The sequence below is a fragment of the Pinus tabuliformis genome, chromosome 4_1, assembly GCF_031772625.1.
Source record: "Pinus tabuliformis cultivar Carrire ecotype Pingquan chromosome 4_1, CPIR1, whole genome shotgun sequence".
Taxonomy (NCBI): Eukaryota; Viridiplantae; Streptophyta; class Pinopsida; order Pinales; family Pinaceae; genus Pinus; species Pinus tabuliformis.
The window spans coordinates 838,104,404-838,116,235 of NC_142303.1; the positions used below are offsets into that span (position 1 = coordinate 838,104,404).

At 39.1% G+C, this 11,832-nt stretch overlaps 1 protein-coding gene across 1 annotated transcript; it reads right to left on the reverse strand.

The window, feature by feature from the left end:
* Positions 1-10,611: 10,611 nt before the first annotated feature.
* LOC149178825 (uncharacterized) lies at positions 10,612-11,613 on the reverse strand. The gene has a single exon (XM_089422247.1). The coding sequence runs from the start codon at positions 11,611-11,613 to the stop codon at positions 10,612-10,614; it is 1,002 nt and encodes a 333-aa protein (XP_089278373.1).
* Between the last annotated feature and the right edge of the window lie 219 nt (positions 11,614-11,832).

The following is an 11,832-nucleotide window of genomic DNA, read 5'->3' on the forward strand; positions in this document are numbered from 1 at the left end:
ATAAAGAGAGTGCGTGCAAGAGAGATTGTATATATTATAAAAAATAAATGAAAATAACAAATTTATAATGTAAAAAAAAACTTTGTTAGTGTGTTGCTTAAGATGAAGGAGAAATATGTATATAAAGAGATATAGAGAGAGAAAACTCTATATATTAAAAAAAATAAAAAATTCTTATGGTTAAAACATTAAATATTGTCGTGTTACTTAAGATGAAGGAGATATGTTATTCCTCCTATTGATATTGAGATGTAATATTTATAATAATTTTTAATAACAAAAAAAAAAATCAATGTAAATATTTACCTATATCTCTATCTATCTATATAAGAAGAGAGACTATATTTATTCTATAAAACAAATGAAACAAAACAAAACAAAATAATTTATGGTTAAAACATTTTACTAGTGTGTTGTTCAAGATGAAAGGAAATATGCAATTCCTTCCATTCTTAGCATGGAGTTAACACATGGCATATATATATATATATATATATATATATATATATATATATATATATATATATATATATAACCAACATAGATCCATGCTAAATCTGAATCTATCAAGTAATGAGAGGGCTCTTATCTCTCAATGTGCAAACATTTCTTCAAATTTTGCAATCTAAAAAATGTTTATATCTTAAGAGATTTGATCCCTATCAGTGCTTGATAGATCTGGGGTTGACATGGAACTATAGTCGTGTCACATTAATGTTGATCCTTGTCACATTAATATTTATCAACTGTGATTGACCATGGATGAGGTTACATTAATGTAAGTGTCAATGTTGCATTAACGTTAGTGTTAATGTACATTAATGGTTGAAGAGGGTTGACAAGGTTGATTATGGTCGACCATGTTGTCCATGGTTGGTTATGGTTGACCATGGTTGACCTTGGTTGACCATGGATGAACAAGGTCACACATGGCTGTACTTGTTGATCATGGTTAAGTTTATTCAACCATGATTGAAAATGATTAACATGTGGTTGAATATGGTGAACATGGTTGACCAAGGATGTTAGCATTTCACTGTAGATCACTATGATCGACTATGGCTAACTAAGATGCACATACAAGCTATAGTTGACCATATATCATGTTGAGCATGGTTGACCATGATTAACCTCAATTAACAATGTTGAACATATGATGACCATATTTGATATTGGTTGACCATGGTTGGGTATCTTGACAATGTTGACGATGTTCTCCATAGTTGACTATGCTTAACCATGGATTATCATTATTGATTGTGTCTAACTGTGGTCATCCAAAGGTTGATCATGGCTCAAATACTTAAACATGCTTGACCATGGTTGACAATGGTCTTTTTTCAGTGCATTATGATATCAATATTTGTTTATCACATTCAGACATCATTTTTTCCCAATTACAAAGGTGTTTGTCGTTCATCATATTGCAACTATTTATATTTTGTCACATGGTGATTTTTTTGTTTTTATTCACTTTACAATGTTGTTTGGTGTTCATCACCAGGGAAAATTTTAAGAACCACCCTAAATTTATATGTATAATAAATGGGTGAACCCCATGATACATAAGAAAAATGGGAGGCGATTTTATCAATAATATAATATGTATATATAATTTTTGGCGAATATCTCACCAGATTATATTATCTTGTAAAGTCATGGAGAATCTTTCACTGAATTATAAAATCTTATAAGATCTCGGTAAAACTTTCACTGAATAATAAAACATTATGAAGTCTTGGTGAATGTTTTGTTAAAGTATGAAACCATATATGATAATATGAAAACATATTCATTAAACTGTAATATACTAACATACATGTCTGAAAAAAACAAACATAATTTTCTCTTCCTACAAACAATGTTGCAAGTTTTAGTGGTCATGTTTGTCAAGGTTATCACAATACACTCTTTCATATCCTTCTATTAGTTTTGATAATATTCCACAACAAAGTTCTTGAAGGTGTAATATTCCACAACAAAGAGAAATTTTTGAAAGGATTGCCATTATAATATCTAGAAATACCCAAATTCAATACCTGCCTCATGCGAGGGTAATCAATATCTCGGGGATATGCACTAGAACCATCAATGATAAGCTTGATCCTAAAAAGGGTGGCATTCTTCTCAAGCATCTCATAGTCAATGAATCCTATAACCCAAGAAAAAAAACCCGACCATTAACACTTTGAACACTTCCCTAAAATATTGGTTCAATATTTGTCAATGATGGAACTGTTTCCCTCCTAATTATTATTAGACTAGAAATTTGAGCTCACTTGTGGACTCATCGAGACGATATGGCATTGATTCAAAGTAAATTGATGTAGTAGATACTCATTTTTTTGCTATCCTGAATCCATGAGACAGATGCCCTCCATGTAGTAAGTCCAAACCCTAAACGTTGCAAAGAAAATTTTCACATGTTACATGCCCAAATAGGAATGATAATCTTATCAAAGGAGGTTCGTAGTTCAGAACCATACACACCATAATGCAATGATGTGGTTGGAGGAGAGTTGTATAAACAACAAAATTTGTTGGGGATCGAGATAACGGTTGAAAATTAACACCCCATGTACTATTGTCAAGATGGAATGCTTCTAGGGCCCTCTACTAGCAAAGCCTCTTGCTTTGGTCAATGAATTCATTGCCAACATATTATATGCATGGCATAAATCCCAACCCAACACAATAGTGAATAAATATAGAAAAGTGTCCAACAATTGTATCATCATTGTGATAACATATACTAATGCAACAACTACAGGTCTATACACTATAATGCTGAACCCAGAAACCATTACACATATGTCAAACATTCAAACTAAAAAGTATAGGTCCAAAAGCTAAGAAAAACTGAGTTTAACAAGAAAAAAAATACCAAGTGGCAAGAAGAAACTGCCAAGCAACTCAAACACAACCATAATCATGATGGTGCCATTATTCACATTCCAAGTTATATCTTCAGGCACTTACCTCTTACCAGGGAGTCCTTCTGAATACTTGTTTGTTAGACATGATCCAACAACTTCCATAATTGCCAAGGGTGTAAAATTTTTAGAAGAAATAAGTTCCAAGCCACTGAATTGCATCTGATTTTGTTTCTCAATTATCACATTCATTTTAGGATCAAGCTCACTCAGAGGAGGATATACAAAGCTCTACTTTCCCTCTACATGGAGTCATTTACAAACTAGATAAAGAAATCAAAATAAATTTAGTACCCTTGGTAACTGAGGTGCGATTTGACAGGAGCATTAATTGTACTATTGAGGTCTACAATTTTTGTTTGTTGGCATCCATGGGGAATCTAGACCAAGAACAAAGTCTTTATCAAGACATTCACTAACCATTAACTCAACAAAACTATAAATAAAACTGAGGTATTTAACATAGTTCATTAAAGAAAGATAAGAAGCTTATTTGCAGCAACTCAATTCACAAATGAATCTTCTAAACACCTCCAAGTTAAACTATATTCAACTATGATTTGTGCTTTCTTCACTTGGTATTCAAATGGAAAGATTATCAAGGATGTCACACAGGCTATCTATACATGTAGAAATTTTAACCAAACAAAATACATAAATAAATAAAACTCATAGTGTGAATTGTGAACGACATGCACACGTGGGAAGTTGCAGTGTTGTGCCAACATGAACGCTAAAGGATTTCCCATTGTCAAGCTTCTTGTGATACAAAAATGTTTATATGATGGGCACGGCCTCAATGTTTCAAACCTCCTAATTTTTTGCTTTTCTGTTGCCAGGGAACCCCTAAAACTAGTTGTGAAGTCTTGGGCAATCAAATTTGTAGTTGGGTTCAAATTATATTGACCCAAAAAGCCCATCCCTACTACTCCACTGCCCATTATGACCTGTAATGAATATGTTTGCACATGAAACAAGAGCTATCCTCTGTGCCCACTTCAAAATGTGAAAAATAATCAAATATCAGGAGACATGTGAATCCATAACTTGATGTATTGTGGATAATTCTTTGGAAGAGGTAGGCATGAAAGACACCAAAAGTAGCACCAATTCGAATTTTCCTCCTGCACGTTGCTGACTTAGGTTCGAATCATAGATAATATACAGAACAAGAATATCACACATGCAGGAGCAGCTAACTTGGATTCGAATCAAATATAATATATAGAACAATAATATCACACATATTCACAGATAATATCTATATATATATATATATATATATATATATATATATATATATATATATATATATAATATAACTTGAATATCACCTTGGAAAGCACCAACAAAGAAAGGCCATGGATAAGTTTTATCAACCTCCAAATTGCAACCCACCTTGGAACTTTAACCTTCAGAGTCATTTTTATGCATTCATATAGGTATTTTATTTGATGATGACTTGAAAAGGAGGGATATCCTTGTCTACAAAATTTTTATTCCTTCTTTCGTTTCCAAATGGCTCTAGAGGTAATCAGGGGCAATGATCTATGTTATTTGAGTGCTCTATCATCAAACAGTCCAATAAGGAAGCTTCCTGCCAAGTACCCTATCCTCAAATAAGGGGAGAATAACACCCATACCTCCTGAGCAAAAATAAAAATGAACACCAACACGTGGTCTATTGTTTCCCCTTCACATTTGAATAGAGTACAAATTCTAGGACCCTACCTTGCCCTATTTTGTAGAACCTCTCATGTCAAAACATTATTCGTGAGGGCCAACCACATAAAAATCATGGATTTCATTGAAGATTTAACTTTCCAAATCTTCCCCACCACCAAGCTACTACTACTTCTTCATCATCAAAGATAGCCTTATACGGCAACCTAGCTGTCAACCGTCATATGGCAAGATCATTGGACCATACAATTTTCTTGCATGAAGAAGACACGGAGACAACTCTTTGCTCCTAAATGCAACCAATGTTGAGTTAAAAAAAAAAATTGTGTGTGAACGAATTTTCTTGTGATAGAGTTTCTAAGATGGAATATTAATCTACAAACGTTTACCTATCAGGATGAGAAAATGCAAATGAAATTTCTTTCTTATTCCATAGACTCCAACTGTGAGATCAAAAAGACACATCAAGTTTTTTTTCCCCAACATGCCAACAAGTAGCGAGCCCCAACTATATAACGTAAGAAAGTAGTAGGTATCCCAAAGGCCTGAAGGGGATCTAATGGAAAGAAGTGACTGTTTTCAAAAGCCTTCCAATCAATATATAAATATATAAGTATAGATTTATTATTATTTTAATTGGAAATATTCAATTAAATAATAAAATTTAATTACGTCTCTCCCAATATAAATTTCTTATTAGCATAATTCACTACCTTCATACATCTTGCATTTTTTAACAGCATTGTAACATGTGGATTAATTTACTCTTTGGTGCACAATCTCTGCCTTTTAGGACAATATGGTGCAGTGGCCCAACCCCTACAGATCATTACAACAAACTAAGAATAATAGAGAAGATGAAAGGTTGTACAAACCAGCATATTTTTCAAACAACTAATCCAACATCAATACCTTAACTTTTTCATGAAGATATCATATTGAGAACATTTGAAAAATGGTGGGAAATCTGGGCAGTGACTATCTCTCTTCTATGAGGGTGATGCAGAAAGAGTGATAAGATTTCATTGTTTTGAATTTTTTTTTGTTAAATCAGAAAAAACCAATATTAATGGAGATATTGGTATTTTTACTAAATTTTGTGAAGTGACTAAATGTAGCTTTAACCATTCACCTTAAGATGTTTTTTACAATATAATTTCCTAATTCTATTTAATATCTTCATTATCATAAAAACCAACCTATATCCATCTTAACTTCACATCTACCACTCTTAGAGGGATGAAACCTATTTATCCCTCTCAGCACTTGGTAGACCCAAAATTAAGATGGATCTAAGCTGATAGAATTTCCCCTTTAAATAGTCTATGCTCACATGAATACCATGATATTACCATGGGTCAATACCATGTGTTATCATCAACTTGGAGCTTAAAAACTACTATTAGTAATTTATAAAAATTAATAAAATTAATAATTGATTTTATTATATTTTTATATCTTAACTGAGTTTTTTTTTTTTTTTCTCTGTAAGACTAGGCTAATTTATATTACAAAAAACAAAAATTACAACAAAATTACACCAGGGCCGTGGCCCTGCATCTCCAGGGAGTTTGTCTCCATGAAAGACCCTTCTGAGTAGCATCATTACAAAATTGAATCGACACAGTAAGCCTGTAAACCGCCACAATGGATATGTGAACTGACACGGTGGATTGACAAACCGACACAATGGACACATTGACTGACACGGTGGACACAAAATCCGACATGGATGACACATAGATAGATAGACAAAGAGAGCTAGTAAATCGACATAGAGCAAACAAAGAGTTGCTGTCCTGGCAGCAGTGAATGGATTGACAGCGGAATTAGTCCTCATCGGTTGTATGGGCCTCCTCCTTCGTCGGTCCTTTGAGCTTCTGCGAGACCTCCATATCCTTCGCCTGCCCTTTGAGCTTTTGCGAGACCCCCATTTCCGAGCGCAACGTCCTCTGAACCGGCTCACTAGGGCCTGCTTCCTCCGCTTGAGTTGCTGGGGGTGAGTAATTTTGGGTAGGCCTCCACATATCGACTGCGGGAACCTGCATATCGACCACTGGCACGCCCAAATTGTCCAGAGGCCCTCTGTGGTTATTGCAGTGTTCCACCATGACTGAAACGATAAGAGTATTGTTTTCCAACGTACAAGGAATTTGATAACGAACAACCGGGTGCTCCAAATGCCCGCATTCTGGAATTTCTCCCCACCCATGCATAGTGCCGCGTCCAACAGGTCTGTTCGAGCCTCTGATGTGCTCATAAGCAATTTCCGCCGAGGAGGAGGGCGAATTGACTGGGCGTTGGGTGGCAGAGCGGCCCCTGGAACCTCCCCTACGACTGCTCATCCTGAGCCTCTCCCTCTGCATTGTCAAATTAACCTTCAGACTAGAATCCCACGGAGTATTTGTGCTCTGAACCAGGGGGAATGTCCTCCTCTGCCAACGTCTGCTCGGAATTCTTGCAGGAATGAATCCAGGCAACCGGGGGAGCGTAGATAACGAGCGCCATTTGCCTCGAACTCAGCTGCACAATGAATGCCCACTGAACCAGCCATAAACCCAGCATTGAAGCCGAGTATGCGGAGCCTCCCATCGCCTTTATTGTCTCTGCGGTCGGGTGTGTCGTGGCATGTCCGGGCTTACGACTGCCCACGTGACGTGCCCCTTCCGACACCTGCCTATCTCGCCAAGTCACCACCCGCATCCGGGAAAGGGAAGTCTTTTTGCACCAGAGAGATGCAGTCTTTTTTGAACTGAGCATCATCAACCGTATCCAAGGAACCTGAGAAGTAGGGTGTCGACTGTGACACTCCATGATTTGCCAATCTATCTGCTACCTGATTAGCAGTTCTCCTTACATGGTGGAAGGATATGTTATGGGGGTCATGAAGCTTTTCCTCCAGGGATTCCAAACGGCTTAGAAGCCTCCAGCTTGCTGCGATCTTGACTGCTTTGGCCCCTGCCTGTATTCTTTTAGCCGCCTCTATAAGTATAAGAGAATCGCCTTCAACTTCAAGAGGGGAGAAGTGGTGTTGTTCAGCGAGACATATTCCTTTCCAGAGACCTTCCAGTTCTGCCGCATTGTTTGTATCTGTGCCTAATGAGCCATAGTATATATGTGCCACTTCTCCTGTGTGTCGTCTGATGACTCCCCCAAATCCTGCAGGGCCAGGGTTACCTTTGGCAGCGCCATCGAAGTTCAGCTTGTAAGAGTTGAGTGCAGGTGGGGACCATGAAGATTGAGAGGCGGGTCTGATGGATGGAGTGGCAATTGCCTTTTGTAAGGCCGAGAGATCAAGATTCCATTCTTTCAGAATGCGGCGCTCTAGCTGAGTTTCGGGCATGTCATTATCATTCCAGGCCCTGATGGTCAGGGTTTCTTGAATGTTTTTTTTGAGGATGAGCCAGAGTTCGTCTATAGATCTGGATGTATTGTTGAAGATTCTGTGGTTGCGCTCCTTCCAGAGGGTCCAGTACAGAAAGCCTGGTATAATGCTCCATAAAGAGTTGAGAATCTGACTTTTGAATGGTTCTTTGGCCCAGTTCCTAATATTTTCCGTTATATCCATTTGTCTTTGGGTGACTCTCCTGTTGCAGTTGTCCACTTTCTCCCATAGCTGCGTTGCTAATGGGCACTCTTCCATTAGATGACTGATTGTTTCACAATCAGTGTTGCAGTTTGGGCATCTGGAAGGCCCGACGAATCCTCGTTTTAACAGATTATCCCATGTGAGAATGCGTTTTTTGCTTAGTAGCCATAAGAAGGTGGATATCTTGGGCCATAGCCCTGAGTGCCAAACTTGAGCCCAGATTTGATCCTTAACCGCCGGAAGAGTGGAATAGCGCAGATGATGGGCTTCCTTTGTAGTAAATGTTCCTTTGGTTGTGTAGCCCCATCGGAGTTTATCCTGCTGCTCGGAGTGGCGGATTTTCCTGCTTGTGAGTTCCTGATCGATATCTGTATATTGTTCTCCCTGCCAATCTATTTGCCAGAGTCGTGCTGATTTCCATGTCTGAAAGTCTTGCTGTGTGGAAGGCTGCCAAAACTGATGTACCTGTGTGATGCCTTCTTGCTTCATGTACTCTTGCCAAAGAGGTTTATGAAACAAATTTGCAAGTTTAGGTAGTTGCTGCCATGAGTCCTCCCAGAACCTGGCAATTTTGCCTGAGTGAATTTCCCAGAAGCCATGTGCTTGTATGAATCTGCTTTGAGTTTTTGCATTATTCCATATGAGAGATCCTTTTGCTATGGGGTTAATTCGGATGAGGTCACTCCATTGGCTGCCGTTGGCATATTTTGCTTGCCATAATTGAGCCCATGGGGTATTTGGCTTGGAGACCCAGTTCCACCAAATTCGTGCTCCCATTGTGTTATTGCTTTGAAGCGGGTCCCTGAGGCCTAATCCGCCTTCTGATTTGGGTTTACAGACCTCTGACCAATTGACAAGAGCCCACTTCCGGTTCAGGCTTGTGGAACCCCAGAGAAAGTTGCGTTGAAGATTGCGAATAGCTTTCAGTACCCCTTTTGGAGCTGCCAGGATCGAGAACAGATATAGCGGCATTGCTTGTAGGACTGATTTGATTAGAACTAGCCTACCTGCCAGATTTAAAGCTCGGAAAGTCCAGGATGAGAGTTTTGATTCAAGTTTATCCAAGAGAGTCCGCCATGACACCTGCTTAATAGCTGAATCTGAAAGGGGAGCTCCCAGATATTTGGAGGGTAGATGGGAGATTGTGAATCCCAGAATACGAGCAATAATCCTTTGCATGAAGGGAGGGGTATTGAAGAAGAAAAGTTGAGATTTTACAGCATTGATGGAGGTGCCAGAGGCCTCAGAGAAGAGGGAGAGTAGTGATTTGAAAGCAGAGGCTTCTTTTGCGGAGGGGTGTCCAAAGAGCATGGTATCATCAAAAAATTGCTGATGAGTTTGAGGAGAGTGACCATGGAGAGAGATGCCTTTGAGAATTTGAGAGGAGACTGCTGCTTTGAGGAGCCTGCTAAGCCCTTCAGCCATTAAAATGAAGAGGAAGGGTGACAGGGGATCCCCTTGTCGGATGCCATGAGAGGGCCGAAAGGGAGTTGAGGGAGAGCCATTCAGAAGTACAGAGAAGCTGGGAGAAGAGATTAGGTTCATGATCCATCTTGTCCAGGTTACATTGAATCCAAAAGCTAAGAGCATTTTTTGAATGAAATTCCAGCTAAGTTTATCAAAGGCTTTAGAGAGGTCTAATTTAAGGAGCATACCTGGTTTTTTGAGAAGCTTTAGAGAATGAATGACTTCGTTGGAAAGAATTATTCCATCCATGATTTGCCGCCCTTCAACATAACCTGTCTGTTCTGGAGAGATGAGCAGTGGAAGGAGCAGTTTGAGTCGATTCGCAATGACCTTTGAGATGAGTTTGTAGATCACATTACACAGCGCTATTGGTCTGTATTTCTCAGGTTTGTTTGATGCTGCTTCTTTGGGTACCAAGGCTATGAAGGTAGAGTTGAGGGCTGGGAGGACCCAGTGCATGCTTCGGGATTCCTCGACTAAGTCCCATACTTCAACTTTGATAAGCTCCCAAAATTCATGAAAGAAATTTGCGGTGAATCCGTCAGGCCCTGGTGCTTGCCCATCTTTGAGCTGAGCCATTGCTTCTTCTACTTCCTTTAAGGTAGTAGTTTGGAGCAATTTGTTGTTGTGATCCTCATTTATAATTTTTGGAATATGCTGTGTGATAGCGCTGATTGCTTCATCCCTGTTTCCTTCTGGTTCTTTGAGAATGTCCTTGAAGTATCCTGTGAATTCTTTTTCCATGTCTTCATTAGCCTCAATTCTTTCACCCTGTTGATTGTTGACAAAGGTGATGTTGTTGTGCATACGCCGTTGTATGGTGGTTTTGTGGAAAAATTTTGTGTTTTTCTCTCCATCTTTGAGCCAGCTGATTCTAGATTTTTGTCGCCATAAAGTTTCCTCTTGTTTTTGGCGTTCTTCAATTTGATTCCAGAGGATCTACTCCTGTTGAGTTTGTTCTTCTGTGCGGCCTTCCAGGATGAATGTTTGTTGTAAAGCCTTCATTTGCTGTTCCAATTTTTGTTTGCTCTCTTGTATGTTGCCAAAATGAGTTCGATTCCATACTTTAAGGACTTGTTTCAGATTCTTCAGCTTTTGTTGGAACTGGTACATCTTAGCTCCCACAGGCGGGGAATATGATGCCCAAGCATTCTTGACCACATCCTTGCAATTGGAGTTGTTGAGCCAAAAAGCCTCGAACCGAAAGGGTCTATTACAACGATTGCCTGGTCTGGAGCATTGGAGTAGAATCGGCCAGTGATCTGAGCCTCCTTGGGGAATGATTGAGGCATTAAGGTCCCCTCCCAGGTGGATCACATTGTCTGAAATTAAGAATCGATCCAGCCTTGAGGCGATGTGGTGAGCGCCTCGGCGCTTGTTGGACCAGGTGAAGGTGCCATTGGAAGTGGGGATATCCATGAGCTGATTATCTTGTAGGAATTGCTTGAAGCCACTAATGTCACTATCGAGCCTGGTTCTGCCTCCTTGTTTTTCTTCCAAGGATTTTATTATGTTGAAGTCGCCTCCTCCAATCCATAAGGGGAAATGTCTGTTATGATTGAGAGCAGAGATCGTGTCCAGGATGTCCAATTTTTGCTGGATTATTTGCGGGAAGTAGACATTGGTGAGGTGCCCATGGATGTTGGTTCCGATGAGGTGGAAGGTAGCTTGAATTATATGAAGAGTGGCATTAAAATTATCTAGTGAAACAATCTGTGGGTTCCATAGGATGGCTAGACCCCCTGAAGCCCCAGAGGCGTCTACTGATACTGAGCTGCTACCTGCCCATAATTTGTTGCTTAGTCGATCTATCACTGCACTGCTGCTTTTTGTTTCTTGAAGGAAGATTATAGCTGGTTTTTCTTGCAATATCAGATTTTTTATCATTCTGTGTTTAGAGGGACTGTTAAGTCCTCTTACATTCCATGAAATGAGCTTCATGTAGACTGAGATTTGGGTTTATAGAACTTGGTCAACTTGGGGAATTGCCCCGAATCCATTAGTATTTCACCTACTATTATGGTTCTTTGAAGATCTGTTTTTCTGCCCCTTTTCTTTGTGTCTTTGAGGATCTTTCTTCCATCCCAGTGACTTCCTCCTTGTATTCCCAAGCTTTTATGGTGCTGCACCTTGGAAAGGACTCCTTCAAGTTTGTCTATT

Bases quoted from the DNA above. Each gene is read 5' to 3' on its own strand.
- LOC149178825 (XM_089422247.1), bottom strand. From the start codon at position 11,613: ATGAAGCTCATTTCATGGAATGTAAGAGGACTTAACAGTCCCTCTAAA.